At 48.8% G+C, this 27894-nt stretch overlaps 1 protein-coding gene across 1 annotated transcript in view; it reads right to left on the bottom strand.

Annotated features, from left to right (window-relative positions):
- Positions 1 to 22885, bottom strand: part of PNOC (prepronociceptin) — a 46839-nt gene extending 23954 nt beyond the window's left edge. The window contains exons 1-2 of the mRNA XM_006116718.4: positions 22817 to 22885; positions 2737 to 2879 (exon numbers count right to left, since the gene is read on the bottom strand). Of these exons, the coding sequence (XP_006116780.1) occupies positions 2737 to 2862 (126 nt within the window). The 5' untranslated portion in view covers positions 2863 to 2879; positions 22817 to 22885. The remainder of the gene's footprint in view (positions 1 to 2736; positions 2880 to 22816) is intronic.
- Between the last annotated feature and the right edge of the window lie 5009 nt (positions 22886 to 27894).

Genomic DNA, 27894 nt, shown 5'->3' with positions numbered 1-27894 from the left:
CTCCTGGAGGCAGCTCCTGAGACGTGGTTTTTATGAGCTGGGCTTTTCCGCCCCTTTGCTCGGTTCATTCTGTGGTACCGCATGCGAGTCATAAACTTCAGCAGAGAGTTATGGAGGGAGACCTGGTCTTTCAAACCCATTGCTGTCGATAAAACCGGTCAGGACTCGCTGCCCGACAAACACTGTGCCAGAGAGAGAGACGCGGGTGGGAAGAAGAAAAGCAGGAATGTTCCTGCCATGGGCAGAATAAGCAGGGAGGCTTAATGCGGCAGTAGAATAGGGGGTAGCTGTGAAAGGTCTGGTCCCTATTGCTCCCAACCAGACTGTCTCTTTCTGCGCTGTCTCGGGGGTTGGCACTTCTGAGAACAGTTTTGTCTTCAGGACACAGGAACCTCTTGTGACACCAGGAAATGGCTCAGATTGTAGCCTCTTGGGAATTTTTCGGGGGTGGGAATTGGGCAACGCTAAGCTCTTGGATTTCTTATTACCACCATTGAGCTCCACATATCAGATTGAAGCAACCCACTCTTGTGTCCCCACCGCCCCAGCTAGACTGTCTTTCTGTGATATGTGTAATACACCCATTGCGGTAGTGTCGAGAGTCCAGAAAGCAAGTGGCCTAGCATAATCCATCTGGGAAGTTCTAGGCTTGGGGCTGGAATGAAGACCTCTTAGACTACGTCTCCACTGCACCATAGTTTGAAATAAGATATGCAATTTGAGCTATGCAAATTGTGTATCTTATTTCCATCTTCTTTTGAAATAGCTTATTTCGTAATTTGGCGCTGTCTACACAGCACCCAATTTCGAAACAACCCACTATTCCACAATGTCCCTTACTCCTCATGAAATGAGGTTAACAGGGACATTGGAATGGCGAGCCCGTTATATTTCGAAATAACGGGTTTGCTGTGAAGACGCGAGATAGCTATTTCGGGATACTCCAATATCCCAAAATAGCGCTGCAGTGTAGATGTAGCCTCAGTATCCAACTGACTTGCACAAAGTTGACTTTTGGGTGAGAGCTTGTGACCTGCTGCTCCTAAAACACAGGACGGTGCTGGATTTAGACACAAGCTAAGTAAGATACAGTTTAGGGGCTCAGGTTATGAGGGGCCTCTAAATCCAAAAAATGACTAGTTTTTAGCGGCATCCTTGCCGATGTACCAGTATATATACAAATATCAAACCTTATTATTTACATTGTCATTGTCCTTTCTGATAGATTAATACTCATTTTGGGGGTAATTCTATGGGGCCTCTTAAATTTGACGTAGTTTAGGGCCTCAGCATGTCTTAATCCAGACCTGCTTTTCCATACGGGCCATATATATAACGCCATATCTGCACACACAGTGCTATGTACTGTAATAGGAACACCGTGCCAAACATAGCTCTGGCTGTATGAGGTGCCTTCCTGGGTTCCTTCAAATTCAGAGAAGAGGAGGGTGGACCTGACTGAGCACGGGGCCATGCTAGTTTTACACTGGTGTCACACCATTAACTTCTATGGGATTGCTCCTGATTTACACCAGGGCAAGCTAGCTCAAATTAAATCAATGGAGATATACCTATCTCCTAGAACTGGAAGGGACCTTGAAAAGTCATCGAGTCCAGGGCCCTTACAGCAGGACCAAGTACCATCCCTGACAGATTTGCCCCAGCTCCCTAAATGGCTCCTTAAAGAATTAAACTCACAAGCCTGGGTTTAGCAGGCCAATGCTCAAACCACTGAGCTATCCCACCTCAGACTCAGAGCTCAACTTCCTGTGCTTCATATTTACTTGACTCTCCCTCTGGTAATTGATCATCCTTAATCTGCAGCCATAAAAATCAAGCTGGATGTCTGACTATTCACAGAAGCCGTAGCTCTCCGGCAGAGCTCCCAGGTCTGTCCCTAGAAGCCCTAAGTGATAGAAGGATCCAATCGCTCCCCTTGCTCCCAAATGCTTCTGAGAACCCTGTGCATGGGGCTAGCCCAGCTGCAGGAATAAAGCAGAGGCGGGAAACTGTTTTTGGGTTGGGGGCCACTGACCCACAGAAAAATCAGTCGGGGGCCACATAAAAGTGAGAAGTAAAAAACCCCCCAAAACAAACAACCCCCCCCCACTGATGTGGCACCCAACTGAGAAGCAGAAAGACGGTCCCTATATTCCCCTTGCACATCAGAGCCTGGAGAACGGGGGGGCCGGGCTAGTAGATTTTGTGAGGCCCCTCCAGGCTTCTGGGGTGGGGCCAAAAATGAGGGGTTCAGTGTGTGGGAGGGGGCTGCCGGGAAGCAGGCTTGGGGCGTGGGGGGTTGGTGAGTCTGGGAGTGTGCTGGGGAGGGTTGGGTGGGAGGTAGAGTGCAGGAGCAGAGAGGGGGTGCAGCAGTGAGCTGAGGGTGGGGGGACCACAGGTTTGGAGTGCCAGCACCCGGGGCCGGGGCCGGCCCTGGGGCCATAGGTTCCCCACCCCAGGAATAAAGGATTCTGGAGTGGATGGGTGTAAGTGTGGATCTCAGTATAGGGCAGAAGATGACTCTGGCATATTTACAAAAACCCAAGAGGCAGAGAAGGGCTTGTTTATCCCAGTGCAGCATTTTATCAGCTCTACTGCCCCCGCATCCGCTGCTGTGGCCCTCTAGGCAATTGCCTGTGTTATCTGTCCCGCACACCGGCAGCGTGACTGCTGACCTGGGACACCCGCGTGCCCATCCCTGGCATGTGAAAGAGGCTCTGGCGGTGGCGGACTTACGAGGACATTGAAGTTGTCCTGCTGGGCGTACAGGTGTCGGTTACAGCTCAGGCAGTCCTTCTGGCAGTCCCCAAGCACGTGGGCGAACAAGCACAGCAGCAAGAGATCCCACAGCAGAGCCCCCATGGCGGCAGTCGCAAGACCTGGGGAACAGGGAAACAAAGACAAGTCTTTCAGCAAAGAGCTCGCGCCCAGGCTGTTAGAAAGAGAACGTCTCCCGTGGCTGGGTCACCAGCGAGATACAATCTTGAATGTAACGATGGGAAATTGATCTGGAGGGTTAAATGATGTACCCAAGGCCACAGAAGGAATCAGTGGCAGAGTGAGTAATAGACCACCTCCTAAGCAACCAGGTTATTTCCCCAGTACACGAACAAGGTCCATATGGTGTGACTAGCCAGGATCAGATCCTGCAGTTGCTTTTTCCCAGTCATTTGGTGCTTCCCCGACTGTGCATGATTTCACAAAACGAATGCTCAGGACTGCACTGTTCTATTACTTTGCCACTGATTCCTTCTGTGGCCTTGGGTGAGTCGTTTAACTCCCTCCTCTCCCCCCGAAAAATTTCTCATCATTACATTCAAGATGGTGTCTCTCCACATGGCCCTAGTGAGACTTATTCGCTTGTAACTGATCTGCTTGTAACTTTAAGATCCTGGAACAAAAGGTGCAAATAGTCACAGTAAATGGTTGATGAGGAACCTGTGATCTGGAAAGGCCTCTGTTGAAACTCTTCAGCAGACGTGAGTAATGAATACACTCATGGGCAATCAAATTTGGCACCCAAACAATTTGCTAATTGAAAGAGCAGCTAAATCCATAACAAACAGCGTTACTCATAACACTCCATCAGCTCTTACTGACACATGTAAGGGAGATATTGTCAAACATATGGGACCACATTCCGCTGACAGACACATTCATGCAATTCACATTGTCTTCTTTGATAGATGTACTTGTCTGGTACATTAATTTTGTACTTGAGATGGTGCTGGAAGAAAACTCTATATCAGTGAGTTATAATGGGCCGAGTTGCTCAGTCACTCCTGTCGGGGTATCCCATTAAAATCAATAGGGCTGCAAAGGCGTAACCCTGCCCTTCTTTGAAGCACTCTTCCAACCCAAAGCAAGTTCGGTGTTACTGAAATATGGCTTAAAAGTTAATGCTGTGTGGACGAAGCTTTGGCTGCCAGAGACTGAATTTGTCCAGATAACAGATATCTTCAGAGTGAAGCTTACCATGATGCTGGAGTTATCATATGTGGGGTGAGAGGGGAAGTCAGTTTTTGTGACCGATAATAGTTTATGAAGCTGAAGCTGCCACCACCAATGCTCCTGATTTAAAGCCAATTAGACAGCTGGTTGGTGAGATTTGGTTCCGGTCTGCTAGGAGCTGGGCAGAAACCTACCTCTGTCTGAGCATAATCTAGAAGTGAAGGTGTTTGCATTTCATTTCCAGTCCTTGCAGCCATAAGAACAGAACATAAGAACGGCCATAAGGGTGAGACCAACGGTCCATCCAGCCCAGTATTCTATCTGCTGACAGTAGCCAATACCAGATGCCCCAGAGGGAGGGAACATAACAGGTAATCCTCACGTGATCCCCTCCCCTATCACCCATCTACTTCCCCAGCTTCGGCTTGTTTGCATTCACTTCTCTCTGCCGCTCTAAGTTCTCTCAATCACCAACAAAGCTAGAGTGCAAGTTACTATTCTATCTAGCAGCTTTCATAGCCCTTGTCCTTGATAATATGAACCCCAGCTCAAGCCTTCTGCCCAGGTTTGCGGGATCTAGAGCTACACCAGAAGGACCTTTGTACCTCAGAGCCTAGTTTCCTATCCCACCGCTCCCACCACAAGTGCCAAAACCAGATAGCAGGAATCAGTCAGCAGCTGCTGAGGATGTGAACATAAGAATGGCCAGTGCTTTTTTTTGTAAGAAAAAGGTGCCGGTACTCCGTGGCAAACTTGTTAAGCCAAAAAAAAAAAGGAAAAAAAAGCCAAAATGCAATCGTGGCCCCTTTTAAGAGCTACGGCGCCGCACTGGGAGCAGGAAAAAAAACACCACCTGTCCCGCAGGCTTCCGTCAGGAGTGGAGCTGCCCCAGGGAAACAGGTGCCGGTACGTGCAGGGGATATCCCATTCCCTTTTTGTGGGCTGGGAAAATAGGTGACAGTATGCCGTTCTGGGCAGTACCGTCACAAAAAAAGCACTGAGAACAGCCATGCTAAGCCACGCCAACGGTTTGTCTAGCCCAATAGCCTGTCCTCTGACAGGGGCCAATGCCAGGTGCCCCAGAGGGAATGAACAGAACAGGCACTCATCACATGATCCCTCCTCTGTCACCCATTCCCAGCTGTTGGCAAACAAAAAGTAAGAAAACTTCAAAGCATGGTTTTTCATTCCTGCCCCTCTTGACTAATGGCCATGATGGACCTATCCTCCATGAATGTATCTAGTTCTTTTTTAAACCCTTATATAATCGGCCTTCAGAGCATCCTCTGGCAAGGAATTCCACAGGTTGATATTGTGTTTTGTGAAGAAATACTTCCTTTTGTCCATTTTAAACCTGCTGCCTTTTGATTTCATTGGGTGACTCCTAGTTCTTTATGAGAAGGAGCAAACAACATGTCCTTATTTTCTTTCTCTACACCAGTCATGCTTTTATAGACCTCTAGTATGTCACCCCTTTGTCATCTCTTCTGTAGGCTGAAAAGTCCCTTTCTTATTAATCTCTCCTCAGTGGAAGCTGTTCCATACCCCAAATCATTTTTATTGCCCTTTTCTGAACCGTTTCCAATTCCAATATATCTTTTTTGAAGTGGGGTGATCACATCTGCATAGAGTATGCAAGATGTAGGCATACATATATTTATATAGAGGCAAAATAATATTTTCTATATTACTATCTATCCTTTTTCTAATGATTCCAAATATTCTGTTCACTTTTCTGATTGCTGGTGCACACTGAGTGGATGTTTCCAGAGGACTATCCACAATGATTCTGAGATCTTTTTCTTAAATGGTCACAGCTAATTTAGACTCCATCATTTTATATGGATAGTTAGGATTATGTTTTCCAATATGCAACTTTGGATTTCATCTATCATTTTGTTGCCCAGTCACCTAGCTTTTGTGACATCATTTTGTAACTTTTTACAGTCTTTTTAGGACTTACATATCTTGATTATTTTTGTATCATTTTAAATTTTATAACTTCAATGTTTGTCCCATTTTTCAGATTGTTTATGACTATGTTGAGAAGTGCTGGTCCCAGAACAGACTTCTGGGGGAAACCATTAGTTACTTCTCTCCATTCTGAAAACTGACCATTTATTCCTACCCTTTGTTTCCTGTCTTTTAACCAGTTACCAATGTATGAGAAAACCTTCCTCTCATCCCCTAACAGTTTAATTTGCTTAAGAGCCTCTGGTGAGGGACCTTGTCAAAGGGTTTTTAAAAATCTAAATACATTATATCTACTAGCTCCCTCTTGTTCACATTCTTGTTGACCCGTCTGAAAGAATTCTAGCAGATTGGTAAGGCATGATTCCCTCTGGACAAACTATGTTGCCCTTCCCCAAGAAATAATGTTACTCAGACCCTTTATCATTTTAACCAATTTGCCTGGTGCTGAAATTAGGTTTACTGGCCTGTAATGGCCAGGATCACCTCAAGAGCATTTTTTAAAAATTGGCATCACATTAGCTTTCCTCCAGTCATCTGGTACAGAAGCTGATTTAAATGTTAGGTTACATATCATAGTCAGTAGTTCTGCACTTTCAGAACTCAGGTGAATACCATCCGGTCCTAGTGGCTTATTGCTGTTTAATTTCTCGATTTGTTCCTCTAATGACACCTCAGTCCGGGACAGTTCCTCATAGTTGCCACCTACAAAAAATAGCTCAAGTTTGTGAGTCTCCCTCACATCCTAAGTCATGAAGGCTGATGCAAAGAATTCATTTTAATCCTTGCAATGGCTCCTTTGTCCTTGAGTGCTACTTTAGCATCTCCATCGTCCAGAGGTCCCACTGGTAGCTTAGCAGGGTTCCTGATTCCGAGGTACTTAACATTGTTTTGCGGTTGCTTTTTGAGTCTTTGTTTTTACACTTCACTTGCCAGAGGTCAGGCTCCTTTATATTTTCAATAGGAGTTAACTGCCACTTTTTAAAGGATGCTTTTTTGCCTCTGTGTCTATGCTGTTTGGCCACGGTAGCACTTTTTTGGTCCTCTAGCTATGTCTTTTAATGTGGAGCATCTATTTAAATTGAACCTCTAGTGTGGTGTTTTTAAAAAGTTTCCATGCAGATTGCAGGGATTTCACTTTGGCATTGTGCCTTTTAATTTCTGTTTCACTGACTCCCTCATTTTTGTGTTGTTCGCCTTTCTGAAATTAAATGCCCCTGGTGTGGACTGCATTGATTTTTCCCTTCCCCTCCACAGGAATTTGGTTATGTTAGGGTCATCATTACCAAGTGGTTCAACTACTGTATATTCATCTCTTGGACCAGATCCTGTGGCCCACTTAGGTCTAAATCAAATATTGCCTCGCCCCTTGTGGGTTCCAGGACTAGTGACTCCAAGAAGCAGTCATTTAAAGTGTCAAGAAACTCTATCTCTGCATCCCATCCTGAGATGACGTGTATCCAGCCAATAGGGGGATAGCTGGAATAGGCCAATAGAGACCCTGGTTCCTTGTTTCGAGCACCTTTCCCCCCAAAGACCTGAAAACATTTTATAGCCAGGAGTGAAGACTCACGCGTCTGTGAGACTGAGCTTGTTTCTTGGCATGTTATAGGTGGGGAAACTGAGGCACATAGCAGTGAAGTGACTCAATCAAGCAGCAGCAGTGAATCAGAGCTGAAGAAGTGGGATCCAGGACTACTGCCAGCAGCTTGTTCTTTTAACCATCTTTCCTCCCCTGGTTAAGAAGATGATACGTGTCACAATGAGCGATCAACTTAAACGAACGTGAGCAGAGCAGGTGGCCCTCCTGTCCTTTCTCTTAGTCCCCCAAAGTTCTCACCCCAGAAATGCCACTGTAACCCACACACCTTCTGTCCCATCTAGTGGCACTTAGACTGCTTGCAAAAAGGAACAGCAAGTGTGCTCCACAGGATTAGCAGAGAAGCAGGTGGCTTTTAGCTCAGGCTATAGAGGTTCCTGCACTAAGCTCCAGAGGCCGTAGGTTTGATTCCACCTGTTGGTGTTGCACCAGCTCTGGAAAAATTATTATTTGTACTATACCAGCACCTAGCCAGGAGTGGCCCGAGGCCGGCTGCAGCAGCTGGCGCCCTAGGCGGAGCAGCGCAATCGGTGCCCCTGCCTGCACGGCTGTCAATGGCCATGACATCATCACGGGGCGCCCTAGCATCCCATGATATCATCATTGGGCGCCCTAGGCTCGCCTAGGCTCACAGGCCACCCCTGCACCTAGCACTATGTCTACGCTGCACAGTTATTTCGGAATAAGCTATTCCGGAATAGTTATTCTGAAATAGCTTATTTCGAAATAGCACGTCTACACTGCAGGGAAGCCTCAAAATTAGGCTGAGGCCGGCTTCCCTGATGTAGACGAGCTATCTCCATTTAGAGCCCCCGAAGAAATAACTTAGAATGGGCCTGGTGAGGGGCTATTTCGAAATAGCAGCAGTGGAGCATCTACACAGCCCCTATTCCTAAAGCGTTATTTCGGAATAGGCGCTATTCTTAGAATGAGGTTTACAGAAGTCAGACTAAGCCGTCTGTTACTTCAAACTTATTTTGAAATAACGGAATTGCTGTGTAGACGCTCACATCGTTATTTCGGAATAACGGCCGTGATTCCGAACTAGCTTTGCTGTGTAGACACACCCAGGTGCCCCAGGCGCGGATCTGAGCGTTCCGGTGCTATATGCTGTCCAAGTACATTTAGGCTGAGGCCTGGCCGCGCTGTAATCTCCCTCTGGGAGCGGTTGTATCTAATCAAGAAGGCTGAGAGACGTGGGGCAAGGACGCGGGGGTCCTGGCCCTCAGAAGAAGCAGGTTCTCTTATTTGCATGAGAGCGAGAACGGAACCGTAGGGCGCAGTGACTCATGAACGGTGTCCAGGAGCAGCGCTGCAATGCAGGCAGGGTGCCTGTCACCAAGGTGATTTATGCTGAACGCCGGGGGAGGGGGCCGGGTGCCAATCGTGCTGTTGCCTGCAAAATGCCTCATCTGCATTTCCCTCTGCACGGGGGGCCACGGCTCCCACCAAGCACAGTGGGGTGACAGATGTTCTGCATTATGTCTCCTGTCTAGCAGGATGTTCTGTTTGTCATTCGCGTTCCCCTCCTCCGTGTGGAGCGAGCTCTCTGCACGTGGCACCGAGCTGGCAGGCTTCAAAAGGCCCCCTCCCTGCAGTGCGACTTTCATATCCTCCCCTCCCGGGGTCGGATGCTGCTTGGCCGTGGGGGGGGGGGGGGTCCGTCCTAGGAACTGGACATGAGCCGGGACAGCACAAACCATTCCTTTTGCTGGCACCGAGGACAAAGACCTGCTGATCAAAGACCAAGGGCTGGCTCTCGGGGTGATATGCAAAGCAATGCAAATTCTCCTCATTTACATATCATTAGATGGACAGTAGGATTCAATCCTGAACCCAGCTCTGGTCTTGCTGGGCACTGTTCATAGAATCCTAGAATCAAAGAACTGGAAGGGACCGCGAGAGGCCATCAAGTCCAGTCTCCTGCCTTCATGGCAGGACCCAGCACCGTCTAGACCATCCCTGACTCGTGTCTGTCTAACCTGCTCTTAAATATCTCCAGTGATGGAGATTCCACAACCTAGACCGGTGTTTCTCAACCTTTTTTTTTAAGGTTTATAAAATATAAGTACCCCTTTAAAAAATATAAATACCCCCTTTAAAAAAAATTGTAAGTACCCCCAGTACCTACAGTTTTCAGACACAATTTTTTCCCCATCATTGCAACACATTTGTTTAAACAACTTATTTGTAGCCGGGTGGGTGATGAAATTTTTGGGTGTAAAAAATATAAAAATAATAAAGCGCTGTAAAACTTGAAAAAAAAATTCAGTTTTCTCCAAATTTCAATTATGTTGATGTACCCCGCAGACGTCTCTCAAGTACCCCTGAGGGTACTCATACCACTGGTTGAGAAACACGACCCTAGGCAACGTAGTCCAGTGTTTAACCACCCTGACAGTTAGGAACTTTTTCCTAATGTCCAACCAAAACCTCCCTTGCTGCAGTTTAAGCCCCCTGCTTCTTGTCCTATCACCATGATGCAAAGACGTCAGCCCTTGTTATTCCAAAATAACAAGCGGAGCGTTCACACGACCAAACCCGTTATTTCGAAATAACAACTCCTGCTTTCCACAAGGAATTCAGACTAATCACTCCCCAGTGCTCCCTGGGGCTCTAAGTCGAGGAAGCGCGTCCATATTAACAGAGCCTGCCTCTGACACATGTCAAGGCTCCCCCGTCATGTGGACACGCAGGCTGGATGTTGTTATTTCGGGAGTTGTTATTTCAAATTTCGATATGTCGAAATAATTTCCTAGAAAGCGGCCAGGTCTCCCCACCACATGGAGGAGTTCTCTCTGTTGCCCATAGTGTAGGGGGACCTGTCAGGTCCTTCTCGGGGGGCGGAGGGGAGATGGCATCACCAGAACACGCTGTGCTCTAGCCAGTGGGTGGCAGAGGGTTCCTTTGGAGCATACCTATCTGGGAGAAGTTTAGTCAAGCCAGGACTTTCTTGAACTGGCCCCAGCTGAAGGAATGCGCAGCCACAAACACCACAACAGATCTGAGATATGTCTGCAGCGCATATAGAAGCGGCTTGTCTCATTTCTCACTTTCATGACGAACTTGTGTCTTAAGACTAACTTTTTTTTTTTTTTTTTTTTGCCACTGTGAATAGACTTAGCTTAGCAGAGGTAGATCTGACTCTCTTAATCCAGAGGCTCATCTGCCGTCAGTCTTACTCTGCTTGGTGAATAGCTCCAGCCGGGTGTTTAGCCTTAGCGCACATCACCATATAAAAACGAAAATCAGGACTCGTTTGGTGCAAGGGAAGGTCATTCCTGCCACACCGGTCTCATTCGTCAGAGTGTCATTCTGCACAATGGGGATAAACTGCTTTTGTCTGAATGATTAGCAGCTCACAGCTGAAAATCCCATTCATCTGTATAATCACAAATACGATGAATCGGGCCAGTGGAGTGCAGGAGGAGGGGGGGTTGTGAGACGTTTCTGATGACTATAGTGAGGGATGAACAAATTGCAAGAGGAAACATACTGTTTAATTGGGATGATATGGCGGGCTCCAAGGTTAATGAAGCACTTGGGTATGCCTTTTGCCAATTCCCTGTTGCAAGGAGCAATCAGGTATAATGCATGTGATTGCAGCATTCGTTGTCTCCTATTCCGCTTGCAATTGCTGTTGGGCAAATACAAAAATGAGATGTTTGATAAAAGGGCCAAATCCCGACGCAGCTGAAGTCAACAGAACAAGGCCTGATTCTGACCTGGCTCACACCAGTGTCAATCAAGAGTAACCTTGTGGGTGGTGAATGAAGGTAGGGATGAGGGAGGTAAGCCCCACAGCCCCGCCCCCAACCCCACCCCTTCTGCCCAGGCCCCACCCCTCAGCACCACGAGGAAGGCAGGTGGTGCATGGCCCAGTCTTCCTGGCTCCGGAACATGGGGAGGGTGGGCACTGGGGGTAGCGTCTACAGCAGGTTTTCTGGGGGAGGAGTGTGGGTGGGGCCAGGCTGGTGGTTTGGGAAGGCAAAGCCTCCCCCTCCTAGGATACCCACCGCCCCTGAGCAACCTGGTCACAGACAGTAGACTTCAGCTGGTGTCAAACCAGTGTGAGAGTACAACTGGGCTGACTTCAATAAGACCAGGATTCAGACCACAGCATTCCGTTTGCTTCTGCTTGGGATTGCTGGGTTGAGCTGTGTGTGAAACAGGAGCTAGTGGAATCCCTAAACGTCTGTAGGGGGCAGAGAGAGAGAGAGGAAGTGGGAAATCAGAGAAGGCTGGAGGACAAGATTCGTTGAGACTTAGGGCCAGATCCTGGTTCTGTTCCCTTTGTGCTAGAACAGTGTTTCTCAATCAGGGGTACCAGTACCCTTAGGGGTACTTGAGAGAAGTGGGGGGAGGGGTACGTCAGCACAACTGTAATTTGGAGAAAACTGAATTTTTATTTTAAGTTTTACAGCGCTTTCTTATTTTTGTACTTTTTACACCCAAAAATTTCATTGCACGCCTGGCTACGATTAAATTGTTTAAACAAATGGGCTCCAATCGTAAAAAAAAAAATTGTGTATCTGACAACTGTAGGTACAGGGGGGTACTTATAATTTTTTTTAAAAAGGTGGGGTACTTTATAAATAAAGGTTGAGAAACACAGTGCTAGTGGTCCCAAATCAGTCCATTTTACTCTGTGTAAAAGTTTTACACAGAGAAAGCTCATAAACTCCACCCCCTTTATCAATGAAAGAGAGATATGCACAGTAGTTGCTCTTCTCTCCCCCCACCCCATACCATCTGTTTATGTTGAGCTTGATAATAAACAGAAGTGTTTTTATTAAGTATCAAAAGCAGGATTTAAGTGGTTGCAAGTGAAAACAATTAGATCAAAGTAAGTTACAAAGTTAAAATAAACAAAAGAATGCCAACCAACTCTAATCTATTAAGAAGCTTGTTACATGCAAATTCTTAACCTAAGCAATCGATCTAAACATTTATTTCACAAACTAAGCAGCTTCCTAGCTTGCACCTGATCCGTCTCCTTGTTCGATCTCACATGTTTCCAGCTTAGGTGGTAAGGGGGGGGGGGTCTTCTGCCATATGGCCACTGCTCCTATTCTTTGTGTCCCCCCCTTATATCCCTATTGCCCAAGATGGGAATTCTTTGTGGAACTGTTCATGGGTCATTGGCTTAATCACTGAGCCATTACGTTGCAGGAGCATGAGTAACAGCCCTCACCAGCACATTTAGAAGTATAAACAGGTCCACACTTCATATTTCTAACTTCACACACAAGAATGATCCATGCACTAAATTGGCATGTACACATTCAGCAGATCGTAGCATTAAAATCGATGTTACATGAGGTATCGTGTCCAGTGCATCTTTGATTTATGCATATTCATATTCAGAAGCCAATTTTCATATAGGGCACGAGGGGAGCAGAACTGAAGGGCTGCATATTACATTGCGAATACTCTTTAAAAACATTTCCCTTGGGGTAGTTGACTACCGTGATACCGTCAGTGGGTTGGAACGTGGCCACAGGATAATGTTACCTAACCAGCTGTTGCCGCTGCATCGATTTACTGAAAATGAGCAATCAGATCTCTCTCGGATCCGCCTTGCATAGCACAGACCTGAGATTGGGGCAATGCCCACAAAAACTGCAGTTCCATTCATGTGATGTCGCCCTATCACAGTTAATCTATGGACATTTGCATGTAGGCTGTGCCCAAAAGGGAAAATGCTCCAGGACACAGCACTGGAATATAAATCCTAAGAATTCACCTTGTGCTGGCATCTGAGGGATAGGTTAGATCAGAGGTTCTCAACCAGGCACACATCCCTGGGAGTACACAGAGGTCTTCTGGGGGGGGTACATCCGCTCATCTAGATATTTGCTTAGTTTTACAATACGTACATAAAACGCCCCAGCTAAATCTGTACACGCTACACTTTCGTGCAGACAATGACGTGTTTCGACTGCTCAGTATGCAATACACAGAAACGTAAGTCCAATACTTATATTCCAATTGATTCATTTTATAATTACAGGGTAAAAATGAGAAAGTGTTGAGAGCCAGGAGACTGGATTAACTGGCTGCCTAAAAGAAAGAACCAGATCATTGTGGTTAGAGAAGAAACAGGCGACCCAGGAGCGGCTGGGGTAAACAGAACTGCTGTATTGCCAGTGCATGTTTACCGCGGACAGTCAACACAATGGCCGAGTGGCAACAAATTGGCAACAGCTATACCCTTTTATCTATTTTAGTATGTTAATTCACACATTTATTACTACTTTCCCTAAAACCTTAATTAGTAATGTTAACTCCTACACAATGAATATTCATAAGTAGTGGGGATCATTTCCCAGCTCTGCCACTGTGTGGCCTTGGGCAAGTCACTTCACCTTGCTGTGACTCATTTATCCCAGCTGCAAAATGGGGGTGTCTCAGAGCGGTGTCAGGATGCTGAATCCATGGAGACCCAAGCATACCTGATAGGGTCTTGACCAGGGTCTTGGTGCTACCCCACAGAAGGGATTGTGGCTCCTTACGCTACTGCTGCATGTTACAATAGTCCAGCATGGCCGGCCCTGGTGTCTCCAGCTAGCTCAGCCGGCTGGTGTGGGACCCATGAGTTGTTTTCCCAGTAGTTCTAGGAGGAAACAGGTGCAGTGACAGTGCAGGACACAAATGTGCCAGCTCATGTTGAGGATCATGCAAAGTAGCCAGAGCAGGTCTATGATTTGGGGCTAACACGGAGGGGTTTTATCTCAGCTGTGTTGACCACCACCCGTCAGCCTGGCTTATGAGTACACTCCTGTGGATGTCACTACTGAACTTGGCCCAGAGAGACCTATGGAGGTTACAGCTACTTGTTCCACGTTGAATGGGATCCCGTGATTCTAATACTCCTATTGGCAGTGCTCGTTTCATTGGTTAATCAGAGACAGAATGAAGTTCAGTGAGGACAAATGCAAAGTGCTCCCCTTAGGAAGGAACAATCCATTGCACACACAGAGAATAAGAAGCGACTGTCTAGGGAGAAGTCCACGTAGGGACCTAGGAGTCATAGTGGACCACAAGCTAAATATGAGTCAACTGTGGGACACTGTTGCAAAAAAAAGCAAATCTGATTCTGGGAGGCATTAACAGGAGTTTTGTGAGCCAGACATGAGACGTCATTTCGTTCTGCTCTGCACTGATTAGGCCTCAATTGGAGTATTGTGTCCAGTTCTGGGCACCACATTTCAAGGAAGATGTGGAGAAATTGGAGAAGATCCAGAGAAGAGTAACATGAATGATGAAAGGTCTAGTGAACATGAGCTATGAGGGAAGATTGAAAGAATTGGGCTTGTTCAGTTTAGAGAAGACTGAGAGGGGACATGAGAGCGGTTTTCAAGTATCTAAAAGGGTGTCACAGGGAGGAGGGAGAAAAATTGTTCTCCTTGGCCTCTGAGGATAGGACAAGAAGCAATGGGCTTAAACTGCAGCAAGGGAGGTTTAGTTTGGACATTAGGAAAAACTTCCTGCCTGTCAGGGTGGTTAAGCCCTGGAATAAGTTGCCTAGGGGGGTTGTGGAATCTCCCTCTCTGGAGATATTTAAGAGCAGGTTAGACAGACACCTGTCAGGGATGGTCTAGATGGTGCTGGGTCCTGCCGTGAGGGCAGGGGGCTGGACTTGATGACCTCTTGAGGTCCCTTCCAGTTCTAGCGTTCTATGATTAGTTGAGCATTGGGTGTAACATCTCCTATTAGTGATTCAAGAGTGCAGTTCCATGAAAAAACCTCCTTCGTGCACAGCTGTGACACTGAGAACAAAGGCCCAGTTTGATCCAGAGTCAGCTCTGAGCTGGGGCAAACGTTTGAGCTGGTTCCAATGTGATCAGGTCTGAGCTAGTTAACTTCTTCAGGGCTTGTGAGAGAGGCAAATATAGAGACGGCTGCTCTTGGGACCCACAAACCATTTTCAAAGCTGAACAGAAGGAACGTGTTAAGGCCAGAGAGAAATGAAGGAATCTGGGCTGCTTCTTTCTGCTTGGAAGGGATGCTGGGGTGGAATGGGCCATACAATGTTTCCTTAATTCCTTTTTACCAGCAGTGTCAGGGAGTTACCCAGGCAACCCATAAAGCCGGAGTAGCGGATTTATTACACTCTGGCACACGCAGTTTCTCTCTGGCTGGAGTAGAGCCAGAGGAGGGCACGGAAGGGTTAATCTCGGTTGTTTGCTGACTGTCCGAGGAAGAGCGCTGATAAGGCCTGGAATTACCTTAATCTTTGCTGAGGCTCATTAAATCTGGATGGAAGAATGAGTCAGAGGATTGGCAAAAGCTTCCACAGGAGGGGCTGGGAATGGCAGTCACCCTGTCAGCTCAGCCCCAAGAGTCCTTCAGAGTCATCTCCCCCCTTCATTGTGCACGGGCTGGGCATGGGTGTTCACTCAGGGCTGCCACTGCTTCCCTGGGGGGGGGGGGTTCTTTTGCAAGTGTCACCCCTCTGTGCCTCAGTTTCCCTATTGTGTCAAATACAGGGGAAGTGCTGATTCTGACCAACCTGCCTCACAAAGTGTTAATGACGGATGCGCGCAGAACACCTTGGAGGTGGGAAGAACGCTACAGATGTGGTGTCTTCTTTCTACAGCATCTCCGACCGCCCCGTTACGTGTGTAACCCAGAGGCACCGAGATGGGAGAGTGCAATCTGCTAAGGACCAGCTGGCTTTTACTCACGCAATAGAGGCTCCCGGCTTTAGCCCCTAAGGTCCCAGGTTCAGTCCCACCTGCTGACAACCCACATCCCTTGGCTCTACCCATGGTCACTGATCTTAAAGCCTGTTCTCATTTTTCAGCTCTTGCATTTGGGAAACACCCGACCCGCCTGAATGACAACGGCTGTAGCGGATGCTCCTGCGCTGGCTGTTCGGGTCAGGCTAGGAAATCTTAATGGCCTGGAAGTCGATTAATCATCCTGCAAAGCACAGTGGGAACCTTCCGATTCAGAGGAAGGAAAAAAGGAACCACAACCTGCCAATACTTATTCATTTTAGTGGAGCCCAATTGTTAAGGCCTCTCCTCTCGCTTAGTTTATTAATTATTATTTCAGCCCAGAGCAGCTGCACCCAGCTCACGGACATCAATCCTGCCCCTATGCAAGTCAGCAGTGCCTTGCTCCTGGGGGTCGGGGAAAGGCAGGAGCAGGCTGTAATTCCTATCAAGGGGAGTCTTTTGTGGCAGCTGCCGGACACAGACAAGACCTGGTCTTTCTCTCTTCCTCCCGGGCTCACTGGACAATGCCTGTGTTCTCCCCGGCTCAGCAAGGCCTGGAGGGGGTTAGGACCTCCAAGGGGGCGGATTCTGACGTCACTCACATACTGAGAGCCAGGGAACTGCACCTCAGTGACTCCTGATTCCCCCGGCTCTCCAGGCAGCTTGCCGCATTCCTTTCGCCCTCCCCTCCCAAGGAGAATTCAAGTTCACCATGCCCGAGGAAAGCAGGCTGCCACGGGCTGTCACAGAGCGGCTGGGGGAGACACACCGATTGCCATCGAGGCTTTTCTTCCCTGCTAATTGAAAGATCTTATCAGCCAGGCCTCTCCAGGCACTAGCAATCACCGCCGGGCGGATGCACTGAGATCTGGTGGGGGCAGATACGTTCTGGTGCGCGAGATAAGCAAAGCCGCTGATGGGCACCGCCAGTCAGGGTGAAGCTCTGGGGCAGGGCACAGCTGCTGGTGGATCTCCGGAGATCCGCCGCAAGGGGAGAGCAGGGAGCTGCCCGTTGCCCGGATCAGCCCAGCCAGAAAGAGAGAGGGGTCCCAGGGAGGGAGGGTGGAGATCTGAGCAAGGAGGACACACATGGCTCAGATGTGGTCAAGAAGCAGCTCCAACGCCCCAGCTCGTGTATGGAGAGCTAGGGAATAGAAGCCTAGAATTCTAGGGCTGGAAGAGAACTCAGGAGTCATCAAGTCCAGCCCCCTGCCCAAGGCAGGACCAATCCCAACTCAATCAACCCAGCCAGGGCTTTGTCAAGCCGAGACTTAAACACCTCTAGGGATGGAGATTCCACCCCCTCCCTAGTGAACCCATCCCAGTGCTTCACCACCCTCCCAGGGAAATAGTTTTTCCTAATATCCAACCTAGACCTCCCCCACTGCAACTTGAGACCATTGCTCCTTGTTCTGCCATCTGTCACTACTGAGAACAGCCTCTCTCCATCCTCTTTGGAACCTCCCTTCAGGACGTTGAAGGCTGCTATCAAACTGCCCCCCTCCCCACTCTTCTCTCCTGCAGACTAAACAAACCGAAATCCCTCAGTCTCTCCTCATAGGTCAGTTCCCACCTTGCCCTCACTCACCCTGGGGCAGGGGGCATGGCCAAAGAACTCAGGGTAGTTGGAGCCCAGAGCCCCCAGGGTAGTTCGGAGCAGCCCCTAGGCCGGGAGGGGGGGAACCTTTTTTGGGTTGGAGCCTCTGACCCACAGAAAAATCAGTCAGGGGCCGGCCACAAGTGAGAAGCCAAAAAGCCCCCAAACCTTCACTGACGTGGCCCTTAGCTGAGAAGCAGAAAGACACACCCCATATTCCTCTCCCACACCAGAGCCTGAGGCAGGGCAGCCTAATAGATTTTCTGTGCTCCAGCCCCACGGTGGGGCAGCAGGAGGGCTGGAGTAGCAGTGCAGGCTCCCCAGTGCTAGGCGGGGCCCTGAGGCATGGGGGCTGAATCCAGGCAAGCTGGGGGCTGCATCCAGCCCCCAGGCCTGAGGTTCCCCACCCCTGCCCAAAGCTGACTTAAGGGCTGTTGGGACTTGCAACCAGCACAGGACTGGGAGGCAGGCCAACCCCACCCACACCCGTCTGCTGGACAGAGGCTGTTCCAAACAATCGTCTTGTTCCAACTTTGGTACCATCACATGTAGCCAAAAGTAGGCCAGTCGAACTCAAGCTGTGAGCAAAGGAGCCTTTCTCTCCAGCTTTCTCTCTCTGGCCATCAGCCTGGTGACTGCCCTCTCCAACGGGAATAGCACTTACGGTGCCAGGGTACAAAAAAGAATTTGACCTGGTCTTCTGAATGCACAATGACACCATCCTTTCTGCTTATTAAACTCCACGGAACGGCCGTGTCAGAACCGTGGGGCTCTTTAAAGTGCAGGGAGCGTGGGCGTGAGAAGGAACTGGGAAGCATGACGGCAGGGACTCCAAAGAGATGCTGATAGCTTCCGTGAGAGGCGCCCAGTCACGGTGGCGTGAGCCATTCACGGTTAGCGGATGAGTATGCTCATTTCCCCAGGCAGGGTGTCAGGAGGGGAACGGACCCTTGTTCGTGGAATTTGTGAAAGTATAGTTGAAGTTGTAACACAGGCATGCTCAGCAGAAATCTTTGCCTGGAATAGAGGGGTACTGATATAGCTCCAGGGGTAAGTGTGTGTGTAACAAGACATCTCCCCCTTCCAGCCTCGCAGGGAGCTAGATCCATTCATTTTTTGTAACGTGTTTGGGATCCCTGGAGGGATTGGGACTAGGGAAACACACAGTGTTGATAATTATGATCCCTCAGTGTCGCTTCATTGTGCTCAATGTCTATGGATGTGTTGCCAAGCTGTGAAGCCTTATGGAAATCTAGGAATCCAGCTTTTGGAGGGGGAGCTGTGGGTCCAGACATGCGGGAGGTGTATAAAATCATGAATAAAACAGAGGCCACTTGTATGGGGGACAGCTCCTGAGAATAGTCAGGCGCAGCCATTAATAACTCTCCCCCATATAATACGAGTGGAACGGGAAGCATAAAAGGATTTGGTATTTTTTAAAAGCAGCATATGATTAAACTAGCGGGATTTGCTGCTGTAGGACGTGGTTGAGGCAACTAGGTGGGTAAGATCTAAGAACTGGATTGGACATTGAGATTACTAAGACTGGCACCTGCCAGAAAAAAACAACCTACAAGACCTGTCAGTCCTCATACCGTAGGGCACGAACTGATGGGTAACAGGATTCAACATTGCAGAAGGCAACTGAGGCATGATACTCCTGCCGTGATACCCCCAAAGACATGGAGATTGAACCAGTTCCCGTGACCCACTGTGTCTAAGCCGGCCAGGACCCATTCAGTGCATGATCTTGCTGGAGGCCGGCTGTGCTAAAGACTGAATAAGCCAGGAGGCGCCCTATGGCACCTGAGAGTGTGTCTAGACGACAGGGTTTTGTCAACAAAAGTTGGCCTTTGTTGACAAAACTATACCTGCGTCTACACTGCCGCCGCGTTCTGTCGACGGTGGTAAAACTCATTTTACGAGGAGTAACGCCTTTTTTGGAAAGTGCTTGTTGGAAAAAAGGCGTTATTGCATGCAAACTGTGCTTTGTCGAAAGACAGCGTCAGGACTGATCATAGTCTAGATGCTCCTTTTCGACAGAGGCTTTATCGACAGTATCTGTCAACAACACCTCTCTCGAAAAAGGCGTGCAGTCTAGGCGTAGCCTTAGAGTCTAACAAACGTATAGAGAATCAAGAGCTTTCGGGGGCAAAACCCACTTCCTCAGATGATGAGCTGGAGTGGAAAGAACAGAAACCAAGTTGTTTATAACAGGGGGATAAAAAGGTACCTGTCAACTGTAGCATTGGTGCTAATGGGGAGAATTGAGTGAGCAGGAAGTGTCCCCTACTTAGCTTTTGATGTAACAACAAGGTGTTAAAGACAGGGGAGACTGGCTTTATAGCACAGTGTCCACTCCAGCTCGTCATCTGAGGAAGTGGGTTTTGCCCCCGAAAGCTCATGATCCTAAATACTTTTGCTACTCTAAAAGGCTATGTCTAGACTGCATCCCTCTGTCTACAGAGGGATGCAAATCAAGCACATTGAAACTGCTAATGAAGCAGGGATTTAAATATCCCGCACCTCATTAGCATAAACATGGCAGCCCCTTTTTTCCGAAACAGAGTTTTTTTTTAAAAAATGGCAGTCCAGACGCGGATCTGTCAAAAATAAAGCCTTTTTTTGACAGATCTTGTAAATCTCATTTTTTGAGGAATACAGGATCGTTGAAAAAGGCTTTCTTTTCGACAGAGCTGCATCTAGACTGCCATTTTTTTCGAAAAAACTCCATTTCGAAAAAAAAGCGGCAGCCATGTTTATGCTAATGAGGCACGGGATATTTAAATCCCTGCTTCAGTAGCAATTTTGATGTGCTTGATGTGCAGCCCTCTGTCAACAGAGGGATGCAGTCTAGACGTAGCCTAAGGTGCCACAGGGCTCCTCCTTGTTTTTAAAGTTACAGACTCCCACGGCCACCCCTCTGAGACTAGAGACTGAGTAGTGCCCCTCATCGGCATTGACGAGCCCACTAAAGCACTGTATCCAGGCAGAAAGAACCGGTTGCAGGATCTCTGCCCTCTCGCCGCGTCTTTGGGAAAATGAATTTAAAAGACCCTGTCTCTCCTCTGATGACAGCCGGCTCAGAATTCCTGCTCTCCCTGCCACTGACTGTTTAGTGGTCTCTTAAGGTCTGTGGCAGAAGCTTGGTTGCTGGACACCGTGTCTAGGAAGGAACCATTCTATGGGGGAGAGGGATGGGCTGGATGGACTATGCTCCAGGGCCATAAAAGTTAGGAACATTGACAATATTGGTGTAGAGAGCCATCACTCAGTGCGTGAAGTGATACTGAATCAGTCGTACTCCTCCTGAGCCAGCAGACAAGGTGATTCCCGAACCAGGGAGCGACAAAGAACTGCCCCCTGCATGATCGAAAGTTTTCATTTATAACGTTGATCCAGCCATCACATTCTTTCATTCATTCATGAGAGCCCCCCAAAATGGGACCTGAGTGAAAGTCCAATTGGAAAGACTCCTATTATTGTCAATGGGCTTTGGATCAGGCCCTGGGTCTAAACACCAAGCAGCTAGTTGGTCTCGGCTCCTGTTAGTCACAGGGAACGTGTCCAGCTGATTTGAGCAACTAGCCACCACATTATCCAACAGTGTCCCCCACTGGCAATGATTAAAACACTGGCATCTCTCTTCCAATGCAAAATATAAAGTTATGATGATTCTGCCTATGAGCAAGGAAGAAAGCTGATCCCCAAACCAGAAAATGCTGCTTTACAAGACGTAGCCATACAAAATAATTAGGCTACTTAGCGGCTCTAGAGAGTCTCAACGCAATTCGCAAATCTGATTGAAATCACACTTCATTGTGAGAAGGGATGGATAAGAAGGAAAATATATTTCTGTCTTTTGTGAGACTTCAGCGAGGGATTTTTTTTGGCCATAGATTCCTCTGGTTTATTTGATGCTTGCAGAAAAGCAAGTGCATCCTCTTGTCAATGCACTAAATTGTGCAATTGAGCATAATTGGCCAAATTATAAGATGAGTAAAAGTGCAGAGACAGATAGGACAGATATAGATTCAGAAATGCAATACGGAGGCAAAGAATTGCTGGGGAACAATTTCCTTGCCTTTTTCCTTCTGGCATCACCCCATTGAAACACAGTCATCCTGACCCCTCCTTGTCCTGCACGGGTGACTGTGAGAGTATTTGTGTACCTTTTTGTGTGTTTTCAGAAAGGACAAGGCACTGTTCCTAATTCAGCTGTCTTTGAGAACACCCTCCAGTCAAGTTCCAAAGTTAGCAATCTCTTTTGTTCTTGCTTTAAATTAGACGAGGTAGAAATACCGAACGGGGAAAACAATGGGACAGCGACTGAGGGAATTCTGAACTGGAGTGGAAGGAATTCTCCTGGAAATAACTGCACAAAGCCCAAAACAGTCCCCCCCCCAATAGCAAACAACCCCCCCTTTCTATTTAACTGAGAATCACGCACCTGCAAAATAATTACGTCTAAAATGGGCAGTCTAAGAAACAATACCTGTCTGATAAATATCAATAGAAATAAATTGGAGGGTAGAAATCAATAGAAACAGCACTAAGACAATATGGTTTTTCCTTGGGGTTAGTAGATTTTGATACACTGAGCAATTCCACCTCCAGGTGCATTTGGTCTTTCACGTAATAAGGTCCGAGGAAGATTTTCTAGGCAGCCAGATTGTGAAGGCAAAACTTTGCCCCCCTCGCCTGAATCTCTCACCCAAACTAGTGTCTGAGTCTTTCAGTCCCTCACAGCCAGAGAAACTCCTTAAAGAGACTAAATTAATTGTAACTCTTTAAACAGGGGGAAAAAAGTCTCAGTAAAAACCAAAAGCCTCCCCCATTGTCTTTATACTAACAAGATGCTCTGATCTGAAGAAGCACCTGCTTGCAGCAAGAGACAGCCCGTGTGGTCTTCTGTTCCCTCCGCTCTGCTAGCCACCGACACAAAGAGACGCAGGGCTGGTGTTAGCCTACCTGAGGGTGTGTTGTCCGGAGCAAGGCTTCCTCTGATGTGTGACTCTTCCACAGTGCCTCTGCCACAGTCGTGTGTGTGTATATATATCTATATCTATAGACAGTACACACTCATCCACACTTCTCCCGCCCTAGCCTACCACCACGTGCATCGCTGAACCCACCCCTCAGGATGCTGGCTGGCTGACACACTAACAGCAGCACCGTGCCCTTAGCATCCCCCTCCCCTCCCGAAACCTTTCCAGAAACAGTATCACTTTGTGATCGCTTTACCGGAACCCTTTAACATGCAACACACCAGCCTCCCTGCATTACTCACTCTCGGGAGGAGAAGCAGTAATGAAGGCTCGGAGCTCCCGGTGCCAGCTAACTGCAGCACAGAACCCCAAAACAGCTCCATCAGAGCACCAGCCTCCAGGACAAGGGAATCCCAGGCCCCCCAATCAGAAAGGGAATGGGTTTCCCAGTCCCCTGGCCTACCCCTCATTCACAAAGGACTTCAGAAGGGTGGGGAGTGAACGCTTAGCACCTCTTGTTCTCCTCCCAGCATTGTGAGCATTGTATATGAGAAACCCCCGAGGAGCTTGGGTAGTGATATGGACTGAGCCCCAGACTAGGAGACAGGGAGTCTGTGTCTGACTCCGCCACTGGCATGCTGGGTGACCTTGGGTAAGTCACTTGACTGCCCCGAGCCTCAGTTTCCCTTTCTGTAAAAGGGGCTTACTACTACAAGTGCTTAGAAATCACAGAATGAACAGTGCTTCATAAAAGCTTTGTGTTTTTGTGAGCGTTTGAGAGTATTATTAAAAATTCTTTCCTTTATATAAAGCGATGGCAGTTTTCATCCATGTTATAAATGCATTAAGCTACACAAGACCCCTGTGCGGTAGGAAAGAGCTCAAGCAGGGATCATTTCACCCAGCGCTGAAAAGAAGGCAGTTCTGGGATGGAATCCAGCAGCTCTTTAGAAGCACATGGGAACCTGCCTTGTCTACACTAGGACTTTGTTTCAAAATAACCCCCCTTAGGTCGAATTTACAAGCAGAGTGGCCACACTACCACGTCCGTTATTTCAAAAGAAGGGGCCACTTATTTTGAAATCTGTACTCCTGCTTTCCACCAGGAATAAAGCTAATTCCGAAATAACGGAAAAGCAATGTGGATGATCCAGTGCCGCTATTTCAAAATAACCACTCCCCAGAGTCATTACTGCCCAGTGCTGCCTGGGGCGCCAAGTCGAGGTGGCCCGTCCACACGACCAGACTCATGTGCCTCGGACTGATTTCGATGCTTCCCCGTAGTGAGGACACGCTATTACAAATGGGTTAAATCAGGAGTCTTTTAAGTCGAATTTAGTCATTTCCAAATCCTTTCCTAATGTAGACATGGCCCACGAGCGTACGCCGGAGTCCTAAGGAAAACGCTAAGTCCCACTGAAACTGCAAAGGGGAATTTTAGGAAGACAACAGCTGGATTTTTGCAACAAAGGTGACCATTTTTTGAGAAAAGTACCAGGAGATCAAAGATACCAAAGGACAGGCCCTGGGTTTTCCACCTCTTCTAAAAGAGGGTGCCGCCACAGCACAGAATCCTTCCCTCCCCCATCTGTCGATGGGACGTTGGCTCCATACTAACCCAGGAAGTAGTGCCAGCCACAAAATGGCCACCTCTACTTCCTGCCTCAACTCCATGCTCGGTGGAGATCGCCCACCACCCAATGGGCCCCCGGGTAACATCGACAGGCGGAATTGACCCGGTGGAGCTTAGTGCATGAGTCTCTCTACAGCGGGGGCGGGGAACCTTTCTCGGGTCGGGGGCCGCTGACCCACAGAAAAATCAGTCAGGGGCCGCACACAAGGGAGACGTAAAAAAAAATCCAAGCTGGCACTGAGGTGGCCCCTGGCTGAGAGGGAGAAAGACATACCTCACACCAGAGCTTGGGGGGGCCCAGCCTAGTCAATGGGGTGCGCCACAGTCTTGTGGTGGAGCGGAGGGGTGGCTGGAGCACCAGTGTGGGCTCCCAAATCCTCTGGGGGACCTCCTGTGCCTTGGGGGCCAGATCCAGGCAAGCCAGGGGCCACATGCAGCCCCTCGCAATACAGAGTGGTTTCAGCAGGGAACAGGTGGGCGGGATGTCAGGCCAAGAGGGGGTAACAGTGCTATGCAGGGGTCTGGCCAACAGCCTCCTCGCTACAGGCGGCGGGAAGCCTTGGAGGTGACGGCTGCGTCGTACAAGGGCCAGGAGTCGGGTTCCCCATTTCACCCTCGGCTAGCGGGGAGGCGGAGGCCGTGGGGCTGCGTGGACAGGGGTGAAGCCATGTGCTGAAAGAGGCCATCTCGACAGCTGGATGGGGTTGTGTCCATGGGGACAGGGGAGCGTGCTGCCAACGGTTCAGCCCTCCGGGGAGAGCGAGTGAATGGGTCCCGCTAGCCAGAGGAAGGAGGGTGCTCGGTACAATTGGATCTTACATCTGCAGGGCCGCAACGGGATGGGAGGCCCCACCTTCACCTTGTGCTATAGGGAAATGTGGCCTTCTCTTGCCTCTCCGTGGGAAGAAGCCGCTGACCAGATACCTGGTGGCCTTATTTTTCTGGCTGGCCTCGACTAGCCCCAGCAGTGTCCTGCAGAACATCCCTGCGCTGGATTATTTAATCCACAAGGATCACCGTGGATTGTGACCAGACAGCCACACATCCCTGGGCAAAGGCGGCGAGTGGATCTGAGCCTCACAATTTAGACCCAGAGGCTGCACATTGACCCCCTCCCCGATGTTGGGGGTATTCGGATCCAAGTTTGGTTTGACCAGGACTGAATTCACCCAATTCAGAGGCACAAGGGGATTTTAAAACCCTTCTCGCCCTTAAGCAACTAACTACAAAGGCAGCTGGCCACGAAGAGGCGAGACACCGGCACACATCCTCTCCGGACACGGCCTGGGGAAAGTACGTCCTCCTGCCGCGTGAGTGGGTGCATCGAGACGAAGCAACAAAGGAAAGTCAGAGAGCAAAGGGATCCAGGTGAGTCACTGACCACACGAGCTGAAACACTCAGCGTGACGGGGCTAGAAACCAAACCCCAAGAAAGCAGCCAGGGGACAGACAACCTGGTGTCCGATGGGACAAGCAACAACCCGCTGCTGATCAGCGAAGGTCCTATAGAAGTGATCCAAGAGCAGGAGAGTTATTTCGTTCCATTACCCTGCTGTTACATTCCGCTTTCTCCAAACCCCCACGCTGCAGTCTCGGTTGGAAACCAGCTTTTTCTCCGATTCCTACACGCACGGCGTTGCTCTTGGCTGTCAGACAGCTGCCCCAGGCCCCCACGCTACGGCTGCATCAGAAGCTGGGGAAGCCGCCTAGGAACCGAAGGAGTGGGAAGCCAGGAAAGCACTTGGAATTCCTGTAGGATGGCAAGGTGCTGTAAAGAGGAGCGATTTCATGTTTATAATAGGTACGTGCTGAGACTCAAACTAGAGCAGGGTCACACACTATCAGGTCACTATCAAATAGCTTCCTCCCCAACTCTGACCTTCTTAAAACCATTCCTAATCCTAAGGGGAAGATGATTTGAATTCTCAGTGCCATTATTTCAGGTCCATTGTGGCAGCATTTTCTGTAGCTCCTTACACACATGAAGAGTACAACAGTTGTTATTCTGCGGTACTTATCTGGCCCAAGTTACGTTGCATCTGAAAGTCTCTCATTCTTTAATGTATGTATCCTCAACACACACAGCTGTAGCAGGACAGTACTAGTATCCCCAGGCTACAGCTGGGGAAGAGATGCAGAGAGAGGCTAAGTGACATGCCCAAGGTCACATAGGAAGTTAGTGGCAAGGCACCGAACTCACTTGGTTCTTCTGAGTCCTGGGCAAGTTCCCTTGCTACTGTGCCACTTCACTAAATCTCACAGCTCCCTGTGATACTTCCTGGGGTAGCCAGGGTTGTGAGGCACTTCGCTCCCACCTGCCTTCAGCAAGAAGGAGCCACTCTGTGCCCACTAGGCATTATTGCCCCAGTTCCACTGGCCATAGGCAACACACCACTTCCCTATAGGCATATGGCAGGCCCTGCTTTGCCCCGCCTCCCCAAGCATCTCCCTGGAGTGTCTGGCCGATGGTCCACGGGTCACTCATGAGATTCTGAGATTTGCTGCTTCCACATAAACAGTGCACCCCACCTTCCCCGTTCTACCACTCTCCACCCAGCGCTGGGATGCAGTGATCATGACATCAAGTGGAGATTCATTTAACAAAGCCTGGAGATTCAGTAGCATGTAGACGCAGTGGAAACCAACGACAGCCCATCAGATAAAATCACAACGTATGTTGCCAGAGCCTGGGCTTAATTCACAAGATATTCGCCTGGTCAAGTATTACTCACCCCACGTCTCCGTAGAGCTCTGTGGCCAGCTGGTTCGGACCTTCCTTTCAGGAGCCGCGCCCATTATCAGTTTGCCTGGTCAGTGACGGATTCCGTGTGGCTCTTGGCACTTCATGCACCCACCCCAGAGCCAAGGGGCCCCACAAAATTGAATAGCCCCAGACCCCAAGAAGAATTAATCTGACCCTGCATGCCAGAGCAATATGCAGAGACCCAACCCAGGGGGTTCCCGAACAATCATATGCATCTCCCCCGTGCCCTCTGCCAGTTGGTATCAACCAGTCCCTGCGTCACACAGCCACTTTGAGATTGGTCAGTGTCTCCAGTGTACAGAGGGGGGCGGAGTTGAGGCAAGGAGATTTGACCAAGGCTATATGGTGGGTCAGTGGCATGGCATCCCTCAAACTCAGGCACCAGCGCTAGGCTTTGTGAGCATAAATCCTGTGGTCCCCTTACTTAGACCAATGGTGCCTGGATAGCAATATTGACGACCTATCCGACACCACCCCCTTGTATTATTCCCATTCAGCAGTGTAGCCCCAGCGCCTGATCTGGGGACAAGTACCTGCCAAACCTCAAAGTGACAACTGAAATTCTTAAGCCACCAGTGTAATCAATGCACAATCCGTAGCACACACAGCGGGCAGGGAAACTGAGGCACGGAGCCATTTGAGTGGCTTGAACAGGTCATACAGC

This window comes from Pelodiscus sinensis, chromosome 3, assembly GCF_049634645.1.
Source record: "Pelodiscus sinensis isolate JC-2024 chromosome 3, ASM4963464v1, whole genome shotgun sequence".
In the NCBI taxonomy this organism is placed as follows: domain Eukaryota; kingdom Metazoa; phylum Chordata; order Testudines; family Trionychidae; genus Pelodiscus; species Pelodiscus sinensis.
This window is presented reverse-complemented; position numbering and strand designations above follow the sequence as displayed.